General features: G+C 35.0%; 1 protein-coding gene across 3 annotated transcripts in view; it reads right to left on the minus strand.

Annotated features, from left to right (window-relative positions):
• LOC150102917 (UNC93-like protein MFSD11) overlaps positions 1-21537 on the minus strand; it is a 424271-nt gene that overhangs the window by 40440 nt on the left and 362294 nt on the right. For all 3 annotated transcript variants that reach the window (XM_090398563.1, XM_090398562.1, XM_090398564.1), the window contains exon 12: positions 5083-5154. In XM_090398563.1, the coding sequence (XP_090254689.1) occupies positions 5083-5154 (72 nt within the window). The remainder of the gene's footprint in view (positions 1-5082; positions 5155-21537) is intronic.

Consider the following 21537-nt stretch of genomic DNA (forward strand, 5'->3'; position numbering starts at 1 on the left):
TCTCTTATATACCAAAAGTATATAAGAGAGAGTAATTTCCCTATCACTTATTTAATATACTTCATGTTTTTATTGTAAATAAATGTGTTTTAATTATATGTCAACAGAGTGCTGCCTGATTGTTTATTTTTCAATGCACTGTTCCTAAAAACAAAATGCGAACTTGTGAGTGGGAAACCAAGTGAGATAGCCGAAGCATATAGTTAAGTGCAAACAGACCACAACTGTTTGTGTCAAGTTTTACTGAAAGAATTTGTGTTAGAGAAAGAGAGAGAGAGAAATCAACCGGCTGTATTACTGAGTTTTATGCCAATTAAAAGATATTAGTGGCACAGTCTCAATAAAAATAAATTTTCTTGTATCCATAGGCATAAGATTCATAGTGCGAAAGGTAGATAAACATAGTATAAGCAAGAAAGGTTACGAGAGAGAAAGTGTGCACTGCTAATTAGAAATTACAGTATTTCAAAAGGCGCAGTAACCAAGCAGGCTTTATAAATAAGTAATAGCAACACACATATTACAGCAGTACCATATTGAAAGAAAAATAGAAGAACACTTACCTGATGACCAATTTCACTTCAGAAGGAACAGAGCGAGAAGAGATGCTAAACTAACTCTCCCCATGCTCATCAGTGTTACCACTTAGAAAAAACATACCCACACTCATAGCATTCATTTATATAGAGAAAGCTTGTGAAAACATTGACTGGAATATGATGTTCAAATTCCTTAAAAACCTGAAGATAGATTACAATGACAGAAGACTAATTTATCAACTACAAGGGTGGTCTAAAAAGTGGTCATAAGCATCCATGTGAAATTGCAAGCCATTCTATCAAGTAGTTTGTTTTATATAGCTGTCTGAAGCAGAAGTGTTGTTTGTATCCCTTGAAATGGATAAAATTGAGTATTGTGTGGTTATAAAATTCTTTGTAAAATAAAGTTTAACACCAAAAGAAATTCATTCGAAATTAATAAAAGTTTATGGGCACTCTTCTCCTTCATTTTTGACAATTAAGAAATGGGCTGCGAGTTTAAATGTGGCCATACCAGCCTTGAAGATGATCCACATGAAAGACTTCCATGTCATATCATGTCATCTTCCTTATACCCTCTTTTACCTTGCGGTGTCGAGGGTCCATTGATCATCGGACCTCACTCCGTTTACAGGATAAGGTGGTCAGCCTTATGCCCCGGTGTATCCTATGGCCTGTAGTGTTGAGTTCTCAAGGCCAGTTTGCCTGCCTTGCGGGATGAAAAACCCCAGAATAAACTGGGGAAAAAACCCTGCTGTCCATACCCAAGACTGGCTAACTTGGCTAGGGCTAAGGAAGATCCTTCAGCTCCTCACGTCACCGACGGGAATCGAACCTAGGACACTCCTTCCCCAGGCATATGGTTGCGAAGCGCATAGCCACTAGGCTAACCGTGCGGACGAAGAAAGACTTCCAAAAAGTGTAAAAACACTAGAAATCATTGATCAAAATATGGTATTGGATAACCGGCGATTCAAAGTGCATGAAATTGCTGAGACTACAGGCATTTCAAAAGAATGTGTAGGATATATATATAGAGGAAATAAGAGATCTGGGAGTGATAGTGGATAAGGATCTAAAATTTAGGGGACACATCGCCAAAACTGTGAAGACAACACAAAGACTTCTGGGAATGATGAGGAGGACACTGACGTGTAGAAGTAGGGAGATTCTTGTTCCATTGTATAAGGCTTTGATTAGGCCACACATGGACTATTGTGCCCAGATTTGGTCAACTGGTTTTCAGAAGGATGAAGAGATGTTGGAAAGGGTCCAAAGGCGACTGACTAAGGTAGTTTCTGACCTCTGGAATGTCGAGTATGAGGAAAGATTGAAAATATGTAATTTGCAGAGTCTAGTGGAGAGAAGGAAGAGGGGAGATATGATAGAGACCTACAAGTTGGTAAGGGGTTGTTATAGGATCAATGGTGGAGAAGTTCTACAGAGAATAGTGGGAGATCAGGGGAGAACCAGAGGTCATCACTGGAAACTGTATAAAGAGAGTGTGAGTAGGGGAGTGAGAGACAGGTTTTTTTCGTGCAGAGTTGTGAATGATTGGAATGCCTTGCCTGAGAGTGTGGTGTCTGCAAGGAGTTTGAATGTGTTTAAGACCGGGTATGATGAGATGTGTGTGAGATAAAAGGACCTCCTAGATGAGTCTTTGACTCCATGAGGTCTTGTTTAATAATAATAATATATTTTGCATGAAGAATTGCAAATGAAAAAGCTTTGCACAAGATGGGTGCTGCGCTTGCTCACAGCAGATCAAAAACACACTCGCATGAAAATCTCTGAACAGTGCTTGGAGCATTTTAACAAGAATAAAACTGATTGTGTGTGTTGATTATTACTATAGATGAGACTTGGATTCACCATTACACACCAGAATTCAAACAACAGTCAAAACAGTGGACAGAAGCTGGTTGTTCAGCCCCAAAGAAGACAAAGTTGGCTCCATCAGCAGGAAAGGTCATGGCATTGGTGTTTTGGGATACTAAAGGCATTTTGAAAGTTTATTTTCCACTTGGTTAGAGTATAATAAATTTAGTTTAATCCTTTATCCAAGTGTGAGCAAACAAAGTTTGCGCCTGAAAGTATCTTCAGGACTGGGTTAAGGTGGTACACACCAGGGCAACTCGTTGCAAAGGTGGAGCAAGCTACCAACACTCCTATCCTAGTATCTCCTATAATGCAAAACACATCTCCTTGCGGATATGTCTATTGTTATGCATTAAGGGAAGGGCCACTACCCAGACCGGTTTCGACCTTTATTGAGGTCTCTTCAGTGGGAGCCAGGCCCAAGTCGAGATATCAGGCAGAAGCATTAGCAGGTCATCTCCACCTATAGGAATTGCCAATTGGTGTGCCACCCTTTTTTAATAAATTACTCTGGATTTAGAGAAAGATGTTGAAAGTTTATTTTCCACTTGGTTAGAGTATAATAAATTTAGTTTAATCCTTTATAGGATTAAATTTAATCCTTTATAGGATTAAACTAAATTTATTATACTCTAACCAAGTGGAAAATAAACTTTCAACATCTTTCTCTAAATCCAGAGTAATTTATTAAAAAAGGGTGGCACACCAATTGGCAATTCCTATAGGTGGAGATGACCTGCTAATGCTTCTGCCTGATATCTCGACTTGGGCCTGGCTCCCACTGAAGAGACCTCAATAAAGGTCGAAACCGGTCTGGGTAGTGGCCCTTCCCTTAATGCATAACAATAGACATATCCGCAAGGAGATGTGTTTTGCATTATAGGAGATACTAGGATAGGAGTGTTGGTAGCTTGCTCCACCTTTGCAACGAGTTGCCCTGGTGTGTACCACCTTAACCCAGTCCTGAAGATACTTTCAGGCGCAAACTTTGTTTGCTCACACTTGGATAAAGGATTAAACTAAATTTATTATATATAAAGGCATTTTGTTTATTAATTATCTTGAAAAGGGTAATATTATTCTGATCTTTTAACCAGACTAGATGAAAAAATTCATGAGAAAAGACCCGGTTTGCAGAAGAAAAAAAATCATCTTTCATCAGGACAATGCACCTGCCCACAAAGGTGTTTTGGCAATTTGAAAATTAACGGATCTGCACTATGAATTGTTGGAACATCCACCATACTACCTAGATTTGGCTCCCTCTGACTTCTATCTCTTCCCAAAACTAAAACTTTTCCTTGCTGGTCAGCATTTTTCTTCAAATAAAGAGGTGATTGCAACTGTAGAGGAATATTTTGCAGATCTTACTGAGAACCACTACAGGGACAGGATAATGGCACTGGAGAATCACTGTACTAAATGTATTAGTTTTAAGGGAGATTATGTTGAAAAATAAAAATAATTTTGAAATTATAAATTCTTTTTTTTTTTTCATCATTAGGCCGAGAACTTTTAAGACCACCTGCGTATATAAAAGTCAAACTGCAGTCATAGGAAAACAAGGGAAAGAAGCTAAAATAAGAAAGTGCATTAGACAGGGTTGTGGACTCTTGCCATTACTTTTTAATATTTACATCGAATTTCATTTAATATTTACATTACATAATTATGAAGAAATTTAAGGAAAAAATTAATAGTGGAATAAAAATCAATGACAGGCTTTATACTACAATGCAATTTTGCTGCGACATAGCCTTAATGAAAATGAAAAAGAATCACTTACAAAGACGAATAAAATTCTAAATGAAAGATGCAAGATGGAAATCAATGAATAAAAAAACAAAAGTAATGAAATGTACCAGGGATGGAGAGCAAATCGTAAATGTCACAAAAGATAGGAGAAGTGGAGGAGATGTGAGAGCAAGAATAGCACAAGAAAAAAAGGACATGTAACAAGAAAAGAACACTATTAGTATCAAGAAATATGTCTTTGAGAATTTATCAACTACAGTATATAAAAATCAAACTGTACTTTATTAAAAGCTTTGTCTGGAGTGTGGCACTCTACAGATCAGAGACAAGCACTCTCTAAAAAAAGAGACAAATCAAGACTGCTAGCAGTCGAGAATGCAGTGTTGGTGTCAGATGCTGAAGATCAAATGGGCTAAAAGAGTTACAAATGAAGAAGTATTAAGAAAAGCAAAAGAAAAAAAGACATACATACATACATTAGAAAAAAAGGAGAAATAACATCACAGTACACCTATTAAGACACTCAGACTGGACTAAAATTTGATTGAAGAAATGATGGAGGAAAGATCTGGTAGTGGAAGACCAAGAACCCAATACATGAGTGACATCAAAAATAGACAAAGTTACCAAACAGTCAAATGGACAGCACTAAACAGAAGCCCACTATCAACAGCCCATGCTACCCACCAACTAATAAGTGGAGGAGAGAAGATATTATCTAAATTCAGTCATGCTGCTGAATTTTAATTCATTATCATTGGGAGAAAGAAATGTGTGGAAAGTTGCAATAGAAAGTGGTGAGCAAAAGGGTAAGTGATATGACAGACTATATGTTAACCTCCCACAATGAATCTTGTGACTTCATGGATGTCAGGAAAATAATAATTAATAATAATAATAAGATGCATACCTGTACAAATTTAAATAAAGCAAATGCTGGAACACTTTCTTCAGGATACATAACACCAAGAATAGAGTATATCTAAATGGTTAATGATAAATACTATTAGTATTATATCAAATAGTTATATAATTATTCAAGATAATAGCATTTTCTGAAATAAATATATTTTTTTTTTAACTTTCATTTCTTGATATTGGTGATATATTGTGGTAGTGTTGGAAGTTTTTTTTCACTTGGTTAGACTATGAATTATATATTTAGTTTAATCCATTATCCAAGTGTAGGCAAACAAAGTTTGTGCCTGAAGTATCTTTAGGACTGGGTAAAGGTGGACTTCAACTCGTGGTAAAGGTGGACTAAGTTCCCATCGCTTTCCTTAGTATCCCATAATGTAAAGCACATCCCGGTTTCGACCTTTATTGAGAAAAGTGAAAAAAACTTCCAACATCTTTCTTTAATCCAGAGTAATTTAATAAGGTGTGACACCTTTTGGCCTCTGGCATATGGAAATATGAGTTCTGCATTGCTTCAACCTTGGTATCACCTCTGGATCTGGCCCCCATCGAAGAGACCTGAATAAAGGTCGAAACCGGTTGTGTAGTGACCCTTCCCATAACGCATAACATTATACTTGTCCACAAGGAGATGTGCTTTACATTATGGGATACTAAGGAAAGTAATGAGAACTTAGTCCACCTTTGCCACAAGTTGCCCCATGCCTGAAGATACTTCAGGTTCAAACTTTGTTTGCTTACACTTGGATAATGGATTAAACTGAATATATAATTCATATCGTGGTAGTGGTATATCATGTGTACTGATGATGTAAGTTTCAGTAAGGCTAATTAAACAATAACTGACATATTCACACAGTACCACCTAAGTAGCTAATGTAAGATACTAAAAAAGGTCATTAAATTTCCTGAATTTAGGTACCCATAATAGATTTTTTTCATAGTATAGACAGAGGTATTCGATCCTTACCCCAAAAAACAGATTTGAATGTGCAAAAATTCTTTTTAATGCCAAGCCTCCTTGGCCAAATCTGTCTCACTCTGAACTAAAAGCACTAAATCACTGAAGAATAATAAGAACCTAATTATTACGAAAGCTGACAAAGGGAAAGCCTAGTTATTCAAGACAGAAGAAAATACGAGAAGAAAATGTCACTGTTACTCCATGACTATTCAACTTACAGCCGCCTCACTTCGGATCCTACTGGTAATCAAATAAAAAGACTTAATGCTCTTATAGATAATGTATTGATATGGGATGAAGATAAAAAAACACACACTAAAAACCTCCTTCGGGCAACCACCTAGATTATATGGTCTTCCAAAACTACATAAGCCAGGAATTCCATTAAGACTTGTTGTAGACTGTATAAGTTGTCCCACTTACAAAATTTCTGTCAAATTTACTTGCTTCTTCAACCAGAAGAACTGCTACGTATATAAAAAATTCTTTGGATTTCAGAAATAAAATTTCGGATCTTCATCTAGACGATTTGGATATTATGATTAGTCTAGATGTTGTTTCTCAATTTACGAATGTTAAATTTAGCAGACAGCTTTGAATTACTGCACTAAGACTTTCCTCCAGACATAGTCAAATTATTTGAATTTGTAATAAAATCCGGTTATTTTTCCTTCAAAAACCAGTTATACCAACAAATAAAAGGAACAGCAATGGGTAATCCTACATTTCCTGCTATTGCACTTCTTCATGGAGCATTTTGAACAATGTATTTTTGACAACATTTCACCTAGACCTAACCATTGGTTCACATATATGGATGAAAAATTTTGCTATATGGAAGGGCACTTCTGAAGTATTGACAGTTTCTCTCAAAAATAAATGCACTTCATCCAAGGATTCAGTTCACCCAAGAAGTAGAAGTAAATAAGCAGTTAGCCTTTCTAGATCTCTTAATTCTTTGCTAACCAGATGGTAACCTACAATTCACAGTCTATAGGAAGGACATTCATACCGGCCATTACATACATGTTGAATCACATCACCATCTCAGTCAAAAGGCAGGTACTATAAAAACACCGGTTCGTCAAGCCCACTCCTTTTGTTCTTCAGAACAAAAGGAGTGGGCCCTTACAGAAAGAATTGCAATCTTATTACAGAAAGAATTGCAATATATTAATTCCTCCTTATCTAATGGATATAAGAATTCCTTCATAAAAAGAGCATTGAGTAGTCATTTTTCAGCATCCTCTTCAAATACAGAAGAAATAACGCATATACCTATCCCCTATGTTTAAGGCGAACACATAGCTAGAGTGTTAAAACCACTAAATATTTGTGTTGCCTTTCGACCCATCAGAAAAATCTCTACATTCCTCACATCTCTAAAGGACAAGCTTCCACATCTGAGCTATCCAGGTGTCTACCAAATTCCCTGCTCTTGTGGGTTATCATATTTTGGACAAACAGAAAGATCTGCTTTTATCTGGTTAGAAAAGCACAAGTCGTATATTCAGCAGCTCGAACCTGAACAGAGCATGCCATCAACACTAGACATAGAGTTCATTGGAACAAGACAAAAGTCATTCACAAAAGTCGGTTCCTCATGGAACAGCTTTACAAAGAAACGTGAAATGTTACGTCACTCCACTAACTTAAATAGATCTGATGGTCAACGTCTATCCCCTTTGTGGGAGATAGCACTCTATAAATCAGCCAATCTTTCCTAACTTTTTTGTAATTGTATACACACACACACACACACACACACACACACACACACACACATATATATATATATATATATTGTTTTTTTTAAAAATAAGTTCAGGAAATTTAATGACTTTTTTTAGTTATCTTACATTAGCTACTCAGGTGGCACTTTGTGAATATGTCAGTTATTGTTTAATTAGCCTTTGTACTTGTACTGATGATGCCTGTGATACTGAGGCAAAAATTCCACTAATAAAGAATATTTTAAGTGAGTAAAATATTCTTAATTCCATTATTATAATTGTAAGTACTGATGATGTGTTTCTTTGTAAGCAAAGTATCATTTTTTTATATACATGTGGATATTTGCATGTGCATATGAATACTCACTATTATGTACAAAATAATACATGAACTTTTCAGAAATTATTTTTGAAACCACAGTAGGCCTGAAGAATTTAAGTCTACTGTGGCTTTTTCTAGCTTTAGAAGTTATCATAATGTCTGATAAATGGACATCCTAGTCTCATTGTTCCTGTAGTTTACAAAGAGATTCTTGTATGGGCAATTTTTTTTGTTTGAATTCAAAAGAATGCAACTGCAGTTATATTTGTTTATATTTTCTATTACTAGTTTCTGGTTTAATTCTTTTATTATATCTTCATTTCTTTATGATCAAATCTGATATTTATTATTATTATCATCATGTCCTCCATGGAGTAGAGACTCATCATGGGAGGTACACACTATTGCACACAATGCTTATCCAACCATGCCTTAAACAGATTCAATGTGTCTACATTCACAACACACTCAGGCAATGCATTCCACTCACCCACTCTCCATGCAAAGAACCTTCGCCTCACTCCTCTGTTCACACCCTCCTTATACAGTTTCCAGTGATGGCCTCTCGTTCTATCCCCCCCCCCATCATTCTATGAAAAATCTCTTCCATGTCAACCTGATAACAACCCCCGACTAGCTTATATGTCTCAATCATAGCCCCCCCCCCCTCTTCCTACTACTCATGAAGCTTTGCAACTTGCATTCTCTCAATCTGTTCTTGTACTCCACATTCCAAAGACCACTGACCATCTTTGTGAATCTTCTCTGGACTCTTTTCAACATATCCTTATTACCACGAAAACCCGATGACCAAATCTGTACACAATAATCCATATGAGGCCTGGTCAAGGCTTTATAAAATGGCATCATAACCTCTGTATTTCTGCATGTCAGAGTCCTCTGCAACACTGCCATTATCCGACATGATGTCTTCACAACTTATGCAATGTGGTCCCTGAATTTCAGGTCCATGTCCACCATCACTACTAGATCTCTCATCTTCTCTACTTCCTTTAAAGTTTCCCCACCAAGTGTATACTTTGCATCCCATCAGTGCTTACCAAATCTCAAAACTTTACACTCTGCAACACTGAACTGACAGTTCCACTTACCTGCCTATTCATGCAATCTATTCAAGTCCTCTTGTAAGGCCATAACATCTGCTTGACTCTGCATTTCTCTCTCCATTTTGCATCATTTGCATATCACTATTTAAACCCATCATTGACATACAAATTGAACAACAGTGGTCCAAAAATTGACCCCTGCAGTACAACACTGTGACCTTCTTCATTCGGGATACTGCACCCCCATATACAACTTTCTGAAACCTATCTGACAGCCAGTCGCTGATGCAACTCTTAAGTCTATTATCCAATCCCATGTGTTTCAATTTATTTAACAGTTTGTTGTGTAGCAGTCTATCAAAAGCTTTTGTCAGACTTTGTTTCCATAACACAGTGCTGCTATAACTAGTATATTGCAAAACAACAAAAACAACAATAAACTAACATGTTGGTAGTACATGTTAGTTTATTTAACAGTATTGATTCACAACACAGAATAATAAGAAAATAATATTTATTAACTTACTAACTGATATTTCACTGGTATTATATCCAGAATCTTCAGAATACAGCATACCTGAAGATGCTGGATATAAAACCAGTGAAATAACAACTAATAAGTTAATAAATATTATTTTCTTATTATTCTGTGTTGTTGAATTAATACCATTATATAAACTGGCATTGTATATTGTATTTTAGTCTGTATTTATAACAGCTTAACTTTAAGCATAGAATTTATTACGCTGGCTATTTTTTAGGTATTTTGTAATTTTTGTATTTAAATCATTTTTTTTATATGAATCCTAAATTTATTATTTTAAAATATTAATTAAATATTAGCTTGATCCAAATATTAATTTCATCAGAAATTTTAATTTTATTATCATTATACAGGCTTCTCCAGGAAGTTGATTCACTGGAGGGAAGGAACTTTTCTAGTTCACCTAATGCATGATACAGGTATCCCTTTGATTAATGTGATTAATTAATCTCTCGATGTTACCATGTATATCAAAATCACATTAATCAAATCTAAAACTCAATGCTAAAAATTACAATTCATCCATGATCGATTACTGTATTAATAATTTGTTTTATATGGTACTCTTTTAGGAAAGAAAAAATGAATGCAATGTAAATATTTAATAAATGCTTGTATGGACATTAGTTACTGCAATTTTTTATCAAAAAAAATTATCAAGAGTCGACTGAACAGCTTTTGTTTTTTACTTATCAGCATAAATTCTACGATAACAAGCAAAATGACTCTCCAGACCTCGGCAAACAAGCATTCTTCGATTAACATTTGGATTCATATCCATTACTTGATGCTTAAGTGATTCTAAACTGTGAAATATTCCATCTAGTTCTTTGATTGTTATCTCCTATGGAACTTCATCTTCACATTCCATTTGTTCGTTGTATTCATATGCATATTGTTGTTCAATTTTAAGAAGATCGTTGTCGCTGAAATCTTTTGAATTTGAATCCGATAATTCTCAACATTATCAAACCCGAGGCCTTCACCAATTGCAACGATTTCTTCAACCACATTGTTCATAGGATTTTGAAAACCGCCTAAGTTATTAGCGCATTCTGACAAAAGGTTTATTCAAACAGCTCTCATGCAACTAGAAGACACTTGCTCCCACGAGTCATGAATGTTTTCAATTGCATGCTTAATGTTAAAATTTTTCCAAAATTCTTGTTTCTACTACCTTTGAGAATGTCTTTTTAAGAAAATAGGCTTTGAAAGTTGCAGATGCCCATGTTCATGGGTATTAACATTAGTGTTAGATCAACTGTTTTACTTCCAGTCCAGTTCTCATATCCACCAGTCAAAATTGCTCTGAACACTATCTTTTTAAGTGTTTTGTCTAATTTCACACTCTTACTTCATATAAATTTATTCAGTTGACTACTTACCATATCAAGCTTGCTTATTCCATTGTCTATATCCATATTTAATTTATCATAATTAAAATTTGTGCCTTAATAGTTGATGTGTTTTACTTGTTCAATAGGTTTCCATCAGTATGCAGCTGATGCTTTCAATTTTCTTGTTTATTTTTAGGGTCTTTATTACTGCTATTTTCATATGAAATTTGAATGCAAATCAGGAGTATGCAACTTGAAAGCTTCTCAGAAGTGAAAGAAAACAATGGGGAGGAGAAAATTTGGGAGAGAGAGAGAGAGAAAGCCAGAATAGAATGAAGCCATGAGTAATTTCTGGTAGAAAGACTAGCAATATGATGAGAGAGAATCTAAGAGAAATGTGATGAGTGGAATAAAGAATGATGGAAGCAAGAAAAAAAAAATACAGTATGAAGTATCTCCTTGAATGGAAGAAGAAACTGTGGTAAAAAGAATTATTCATACCATAGACATAAATCCAGAAAAATCCATCACTTGAGAATACAAGTTACAACTTTTACAGTTGAAGAGTTACAAACAAAAGTCTATGAAAGTCTATGTTCATTCAGTATCCAGGAAGAACCTACTGATGGGATACCATAACGTGTGGATTGGACATTACATCATAAGTCCCAATCAATTCTTTATTCCTTAAAATGCTATGTGAAGGTCCAATTTTGACCCTTAAGCAATCCCTCGATCCTTAAGTGATTCCAAAAGAAGCCAAAGTTTCTGAGAGGAAAAATCCATATTAAGTGCCTCTGTAGCGCAATTGGAAGAACAATGGTATGTTGTGCCCTTCAATTGGAAAAGACCTAAGTTCAATTCTCTTCGTGGCGGGAGAAATCTTTATATGGAATTCAACTGAAGATGAATTAGCCAATCTCGTATGGATGAAGCAGAGTTTATTCTCCCATAAACTCAGATTTTTCATCACACATAGAAGACAAACTGGCCTTTAAGACATGCAATTTACTTACAAAAAATCCTACTAGTGGGGGTGAACAATAGATGACATTGGTGTAAATGATGGAGATGGAGAGTTGTAGAGCAGGTGCCCTCCGTGGATGAGTCCTTGTACTCCTTGGAGGTGTTGTGAAATAATAATAATAATACTGAATTAAGTTTCATAAACAAATGTTTTCAAAACACACACACATTAAAAATTAATAAAAATTTTTAATGAGCGCATTTTTTTGTTCAAAATATTTGTTTATAACATTTAATTTTCAATGTTTAAAATTTAATTAATTATGCTTCAGCCAAATTGCAGAATTATTATTAAGCGACACCTCCAAGGAGTCCAGGGACTCATTGCAGGAAGGCACTCTAACTCCACTCTGCTACACACACATCTAACAGTCTCCCATACTACTTACTTCTCCTACCACATACAACTACTATCAATGCCATCTACCACTGACGGCATTTTCTGTTTGTAAATTGCATGTGTTATGAAAGCCGATTTGTCTGAAAAACCTGATTTTCTGAGAGGAAAAAATCCTGCTACCTCCATATAAGATCAGATAACTAACATTTTCAAATGAAAACACCCATATAAAGATTTCTCTCATGACAATGAAATCGATTTTAGGCCCTTTCCAATTTCTTCTTCTTTGTTCCTAGTTTCCATCAGGAACATCAGGGATCTATAAATGCTTTCCATTGATTTCTTATCCTTGCTATTGGTCTTAGTTCAGCAAAACTCTTCTTCTAACACTCTATTAAAGTCAATCTCTTCCATCTATTTTTAGGATGGCCACGCTTTCCCTTTCCTTGTGGATTCCATTCCAGGACTGTGTGACAGATTTCTTCATGATCTTTCCTAAAAGTATGTCCAATTCATGTAAATTTTCGTTTTCTGATTTCCATGTTGACTTTTTGCTGATTTGTCCTTTACCAGAGGTCTCCATTGGTAATGATTTGTGGCCACCAAATTCGAAGTATGCTCCGCAGACATCAGTTTATGAATGTCTGTAGTTTTCTTTGTATTTCCTTTGAAACCATCCATGTTTCACATCCATATAAAAGAACTGACTGAATACATGCATTAAATATTTTTAATTTTGTATCTGTGTGAATATTTTTCATTTTCCATACTCTACTAAGTTTAGCACATGCACTTCTTGCCTTTTGAATCCTTATGTCAACATCTCTAGTTGCTCCACCATCTGCAGATAAAACACTGCTGAGATATGTAAAATGTGAAAGTTTCAATTTTTACATTTTCAATTGTACTTGGTGTCTTGTTGTTCACATTGATTCTCATTTCTTTTGTTTTGTTTGTATTTATTTTCAAACCAACTTTCAGTGATTCTTCTTGTAATATGGTTAGTTTGTATTGGATATCTGCATGTCTGTGAGCAATTAGACATACATCATCTGAATAGTCTAGATCAGTGATTGCGAACTTTTTTACCCAAGTGTGTCGCACATCTTTTTTTTTTTAAATATTGACGTTGTTGATGTGCCACTTGCATACATGCATTATAAATTTAACTACACAATCATAGATGGTGACTTATACATATCATATTAGGCTATTTATTTAATAGGACATTGATATAAAATCTATGAATTCATATTATACAATTAATTTAATAAAGTGAAATTACAAATTTACATCACATTTAATGACTTTTCTGTTGCTGAGTACTGGTAGAAAGTTGCTTTATAGAAGGGCTATAGTGTGTACATTTTAATGCTACATAGGCAGCGCTCAAATCATTGCTCAATCTATTTCTCCCTTTCAATTTAATATTATTTAAGAAAATAGAGTTTCACAAGAGTATGTAAAAGAGAAAATTGTTACAAGAGCTTTAGCAAAGATTTTAAGAGCATGAAAGTTTTCAGGAAGGCTATTCCACACGCTTGGAATTTCACAGTCTGAATTTTTACACGTGGTACCATGCAGACGTTCCTGCTCAAGTTCTTCTAATTCATTTCTAAGGGCAACAAACTTTCTTTTCCAGATAGGATTACACTGGAAGTCGGCTAGTTGCATTTCTAGATCTTTTAAATCCAACCGCTCAAAGCCATCTAATTTAAGATCCATGAATTCTGTTTCATCAGAATACTTTATGAATTGGATTGTTTGTTCCAACATTCGAAATTGCTCAAATCTAGAAGAAAACTGCTCAGTTACTGATTTTAGAACTTCGATAGATTGTTCACGATTTTTGGGGCTGGTTTCGTTAAAAAAAATTTTCACTTTTGGGAAATATTGTTACTTTCTAAATCACGTTGAAATATTTTGAGTTTATTTTCAAAACTCTTAATCGTGCCAAACATAACATCGACAGATTTTCTGAAACCTTGCAATTGTATATTAAGTTCATTCAGGTGCTGAAGGAACTTAATCTATGAAAAACATCAGCTTACTGAGCCAAGCAGAATCGTTCAACTGAGAAAATTTGTGCTCCATGCCCTTCGTATTTAAATATAATTTAATTTCATTTAAACATTCAACAAACCGTTCAAGTACTTGGCCACAACTCAACCATCAAATATTATTGTACATTAATAGACCATTGTACACTGATTCAACTTCGCTTAAAAGTGAATTAAATTCTCATTTGTTTAAAGCCCTGGCAGCAATACAATTAGTTACCTTTGTCACAATTCTCATCACATCATCCAAATCCTTTAAGCCTGATTTCACACACAACGTCTCCTGATGTATAATACAATGGAAACAAACCAGGGGATGACCAACATATTCTGTAAAGTGTTTGATAAAACCGACATTACGGCCAACCATATTAGTCGTGCCATCAGTTGCAATCGAAGATACTTTCTATAAATCTGTTTCTCATGGAACACTTTAACAACACAGTCGCATATGTCTTTACCTGTTGTGTTTTGAGATAAATTTTCTAACTTTATTAATTCCTCATGCATAGAATCACCATGAACATACCTTGCAATAATAGCCAATCAAGCCGATGATGTAATATCTGTAGTTTTGTCGAGACAAATGGAAAAACAATGGCACGAGTTCAAGTCTTGCTGTATTTGATTTTCTATACCAGCATTCATTGATATAACTCTGTCTTTAATAGTATTCCTACTTAATGGTAACTCTTTCATGCACTTTACAATAGCTTCCGTATTATGAAAGTCCTCAAATAAAAATGGTGCACACTTTACGAAAGCTTCTTTAATAAAATCACCATCACTAAGTGGTTTCCCATGTGCAACAATAGTATGTGAAATACTGTAACTTGTGGCTACTAAATTTGAAGGTCCTGACACAAATTTAATTAAAGTCCCTGATTGTGATTCTGCCAGTTTTAGATGTTGCAATATGTATTCTTTGCATTCTTCAAAAGTTTTTTTCTAGGAGCCATTTGTGCTTAGTTTTAAAATGTCTTCTTACATTCCAAGTTCTACTTACAGATAGCTCAACACACAATTTACGGAGAACTTTATCACCTCTATCAATAACACCATATTGTTCAGTCCAGGCATCTTGGAAATTTCTTCCACTTCCTTTCTGTGATAATTTTAGTTTTTTATTAGTGCTAGCTACCATTGTAAAAGGGTTCACAAATTAAAAACGAGCATAATTATATACAGTGGTAATTAAGCAGTAATAATTAATAAGAACTAACAATTACTGGAAATGAATTATACAACCAGCAACTCAAATTACTTAAGTGGCAGACCATGCAAGACTACCACTACTTCTTTTAGCAGGGTTGCCAGATTTATTAGCAGTATGTTTGTAGCAACCTTGTTATGTTTTACTCTCTATCATGCTACTAAATAGCAGCTATTTAGTAGGTTTTGTTGTGACGTCATTGTAAGTTGTTACTATTTGCATTATTTAAACAAAATTTACTGAATTTATTGCAACTATAAAAATGTTTTCATTATTTACTCAGATAAATTATTATTATTATTATTATTATTTCGGGCAACTCCAGGAGTCCTTAGACTCATCGAGGGAGGCCCTAAACATCATGTCCACACAACCATGCGATTACATTCTCACAGTATCTATCATACCTTGCCTTGAACTCGTGCACCGTCATAGCACCCACAACAGACTCTGGCAGCTTATTCCACTCATTTAACACTCTAAAAGTAAAGAACCCAGCTCTAACACCCCTGCTAACCACACTCTTGCCCAGCTTCCATAGGTGTCCCCTAGTTCTCCCACCACCAGTCAAAAGCAATTAAACTGGCTGCAAATTATATTTTCTGTTAAAGTGGTTTTAAATATCTTTAGATATTTAAAACCACTAGTATTACTAAGTCGAGAGACTTGGAATGCATGCGTGAACAAATTTCACACAGAAATCAAATGAAAACTATAAGTTTATAATATATAAAGCACGTATTTATAAGTTTTTATAATATCATATGACTATGCAGAAATTATAATGATTAAGAAAGAAACAGTAAACTTAAAACGCTTGTTGTTTATAGGCTAGTTACAAACTAAAACAGAAATAAGCTAACTTCAAAATAAAATAGAAATAGGCTAACTATAAAATATAATTCTTTCAATGAACCGAAACCTACCTTCGCCTTAACTGAGCGTGATCTCACATGATTTATCACAGTTTTTTTCATCAGAATAACAATATCTATCAACATCCAAGGTGTGTCAGTGCTGACACGCGTGTCATAGGTTCGCCACCACTGGTCTAGATCATCCAAAGTTTTATTTATTTTCCATGTTCCTTTCGCATGTTTCATTGCTGTCTGTTGCATAGCTTGATCTAGCACCCGTATAAATAATAAGAGAGATAGCAGACATCCTTGTCGCACTCCAGATAGAGTTTGAAAGGGCTCTGTCAGATATCCATCATGAAGCACCTGGCAGTGGAATTTATTATATTCTTCCTGTATAAGGTTTATTATATTCTGTGGCATACCTTTGTTTTGAAGCAAATTCCACACACAATCTCTATCAATGGAAATGAATGCTTTTTTTCATAATCTACAAACAGCAAATATAAAGAGGAGTTAAATTCACTCAACTGTTCGATTACACAGTCCAACACAATTTTTGCTGACTTTTATATGAGACTTGCTTTTTACGAATTTGGGTGCGCTGATTTCAAATATCAAACCCATTTTTCTCTATCACGTCAGGTTTTTCCTCTATGGCATTTTCCTTTTGCTAATTTGTAAGTTTTTGATAGTTTTAAGGAGGTAGTACTATTTAGAGGATCAAAAAAATCGATTTTTTAATATTATTTTCTGAAAGTATGTAATTTTAAAAATCTGTTCCTAACTTTTTATCAAGAAATTCGAAAAATTCCCGAAGATATAGCCTATTATTCAAAGCGGTGCGCAGATCAGAATCGGAGCGCTCACCGCTCTCGCTTGTTAGTAAATGAATAAATGCGTAAGAACCTGCAACGGCACGTACTGGCGCTTTGAATGTGAGAGAGGCCGATAATTAGATACATAACTACTTAACAATATTCATTAAAAATTACAAGAATATTTATAAAAAAATAACAATTTTACTTACACATGAGTTTCTGGGAATAAATTTTTGTTTGTAGCAATTTCTGCTGTGTGTTCTGTTTTGGCAATCCCTTTGAATACTCCAACAGTAGTCGGCCATCATGTGAGAATCCCATCTTCCTTGGTACCGATCTTACATAGTTTTTAAGTCTTGATGAAATCTTTCGCCTTGTTCATCGCTTACAGCACCTAAATTCTCGGGAAATCTATCAAGATGACTGTATAGGAAATGAAGCTTTATGCTCATGTTGCAACCTAGGCGCTGGAAATTTTCAAGCATTGTTTCACTAGATCTTTGTAATTGCACGCTTTTTTGTTTCCAAGAAAATTATTCGCAACCATCGTAAATGAAGTCCAGGCTTCTTTCTCAATTTCATTCATAGAGTTGATGAAATTTGGGTCTCTCATTAAAGTTCTAATTTGTGGTTCATCAAATACACAGGCTTTAATTTTTTCATAACTAAGTCGTCGAAATTTTTCACATATATATTGGAAACAGTCATCTTGTAAATCTAAAGCTTTAACATACTGCTTCATAAGACCTAGTTTGATGTGTAGAGGTGGAAAAATTATTTTTTCTCTGTCGATTAAAGGTTGATTTATAACATTCTGTTCTCCAACATTTAAGGATATTCTAACAGGCCAATGTTTCTGATCCAGTGTTGGTTTCTAGCTCGACTATCCCAGAAGCATAGAAAACACGGAAACTTTGTATATCCTCTTTGAAAGCCAAGTAAAAAGTTCACCATTTTAAGATCCACACAGATGATTCAGTTATGGTCTGTATATTTTAATAACTTCAGAACCTTTTTAATGTCCTCATATGTTTCCTTTAAGTGGACTGAATAGCCAATAGGAATTGAGCCATATACATTCCCATTGTGCAGTAAGACACACTTGAGTAGTAAGATTCATTGTGTAGTAAGACACACTTGAGTAGTAAGATTCATTGTGTAGTAAGACTTCTGCTTGAACTGTCGATAAATAAATGCCACTCATTTGGATGATATTGTACAACACTCATTTCAGTTAGTAAACCTGACACATTGTTTACAGTAAACAAACCCACACTCGTGTTTGAACACTCGTGTTTAAAATATTGTACAAGATTACTTTCCCTGCTACGATAAAAAGTTATCTTCGTATCTTGCTCAAGTAAGTTTTTTTCATTTAATCTTGAAGCTAACAATTCCGATGATTCCTTTGATAGGCCCAAATCTCTTACTCATCATCATCATCAAATTCCTGCCATGTACCCTCAAGGGGTGTACAGGATATGATAGTACTACAAGAAAAAAAATTACATCATTACTAACTTCCTATCTACAATTTTCCTCCAAATCAGTCTGTTACTTGTCAAGACTCCAACATCAGATCTTATATTTCTATCGTCTAAGGCACTTTGTACCGTATCAATCCACCTATATCTTGGTCTTCTTCTGGGTCGTTTTGCTGCCAACCTGGCAGAGAACACTTGTTTTGCTAATCTTTCTTCGCCCATTCTGTTTAAGTGACCATACCACCTGAGATTAGCTCGGCTAACACATTCCTGGATGCTGACAATATCAAGTTCTTTCCTAATATCCTCGTTTTTAATATTATATTGCCATTGATGCCATCTGTTCAGACCTCTAATCTTTCTCAGGACTCTCAGATCCATAAGTTAAAACTGGTTTGAACACTGTCTTGTATACAGCTAATTTAGTGTTCTGACTAATTTCTCTCTTATTCGATATGAATTTTTAAAATTGACTTCCCAAGATACCAGCTTTGCTGATTCTGTTGTCTATTTCTATATTGAATTTACCATCTTCACTAAAAATCGTGCCTAAGTAGCAGAAATGTTTTACTTGTTCCACAGGTTCTCCATTCACAACACAGTTGACATTTTCAATGATTCTGCCTATTTTCATTGTCTTTGTCTTTTTATTGCTGACCTTCATACCATATCTATTACAACAGCTATTTAATTTAGTCAGAGAATCTTGCAGACTTTTAGTGGATTTATTTAGAAGTATAACATCATCCGCATAAAGCAAAGAGCTAACATTAACATCTCCAATTTTGATATCATGTTTAATACCACTTTCCTTCATAACGTGATCCATATAGATAATGAATAACAGAGGGGATAATGTACATCCTTGTCTCACACCAGATTTAACATTAAACCATCTTCCTGTACTTCCTTCAATTCTAACTGCTGACTTACAACTCAAATAAAAACTAAGTATTGCTTGATATAATGACCCATTGACACCATATAATTGCAGCGTATTGAATAGCTTCTCTCTTGGCACCTTGTCATATGCCTTTTCCAAATCGACAAAACTTAAATACAGATCTTTGTTATATTCCCATGCTTTCTCGACTATTTGTCGTAAAGTGAAGATTTGATCCTGACAGCCTCTATTTCGCCTGAATCCAGCTTGTTCTTCACCAAGCTTTTCTTCCACAATTCTTCTCAACCGTTTCTCAAGTATACTTGCATAGATCTTGCCAGGAACACTCGGTAGGGAAATACCTCTGTAATTCTCACATGCAGTTTTATTTCCCTTTTTATATATATGGGTACTATGAGAGCTCTATTCCAATCATCGGGAATTCGTCCCTCTGTCCAGGCTTTCTGAACTATGCAGTGCAGCCACTGTAAGACTCTTATTCCACTATACTTCAACATTTCTGGTCGAATATCATCTACTCCTGCTGCCTTTCCACATTTCAAGCCTTTGATGGCTTTTTCTACTTCAAGTATGGATATGTATTCCTGACTGCATGCCTGGTCAGTGTTTTTTACCACTGTGCTGTCATCACTGCTTGTTTCATTTAGCAGTTTTTCAAAGTAATTACTCCATACTTCAAGGATATCTTTTTCTCCCATTTTCATGTCACCTTTATCATCTCTAACTCCTTTTACAGCACGCTTTCCTCCATTCCTAAGCTTCTTTAACAACCTCCAGAATATTTTGCCACCTTCTTAATATTTATTTTCTATATTCTTGTCAAAGTCCTCCCATGACTTTTGTTCAGCTAGTTTTACACAGTGTTTAGCATTCTTGCATTTGTCTCTATATTCTCTAAGAGCACAAGCTGACTTATTTGACAGGAACTTTTGGTATGCTTTCTTCTTTTCCCTTACTGCCTCTTTAACTTCCTGTGTCCACCAGGAAGTCCTGATTTTTTTATCCTTGCAGACAACCTCACCACATGCCTCTCTGGCAGAATCAATCAATGTTTTCTTCAGAGTTTGCCACTGAATCTCCAAGGTTTAATTCCTGTTCTCAAACTCTTCATTTTTTGTTCAATAATCTTTGAATATTTTAGTCTACAGTTCACATCTGAGAGCTGCTCAACTTTTATTTGCTTTAAAACTTTCTTACATGTCATTCATTTCAATATGAAATTCAATTTTATCCTGCTCAAGACTAAATAGTGATCACTTCCAATTTCAAATCCTCTGTACACTCTGGTGTCCTGCACCAGGGAGAAAACATCACTATCAACAATAACATATTCAATGAGACTTTTCTTATTCCTAGCCTCTTCTCTCCATGTGAATTTGTGCACATTTTTATGTTGGAACATGGTGTTAGTAATAACCAGTCCATGTCCTGAGCAGAAATCCAACAGATATTTGCCATTATTATTAGCTTTGCTCTTTTCTCCAAATTTTTCCAAAATATTTTTGTATGTCTCACAATCATTTCCTACTCTGCTATTTAGATCTCCAACAAGGATCAACTTTTCCTTTTTCATTGTGTCAGTTGCTTTTTCTAAAACATCAAAAAATTCCTCCACTTCTACCTTAGTAGAACCTTCTGTGGGACCATAGGCACAAATAAGTCTCATTGTCCAGTTCCCCATTCTCATATTTGCCCACATTACTCTACTTGAGACTTACTGCCATTCAAGAAGATTAGCCTCGTATTTTGTGTTGAATACTATGGCTACTCCTTCT

Source organism: Typopeltis vanoorti, chromosome 9 (genome assembly GCF_054136105.1).
Source record: "Typopeltis vanoorti isolate ZY-2024b chromosome 9, IOZ_Tvanoo_1.0, whole genome shotgun sequence".
Classification (NCBI taxonomy): Eukaryota; Metazoa; Arthropoda; class Arachnida; order Uropygi; family Thelyphonidae; genus Typopeltis; species Typopeltis vanoorti.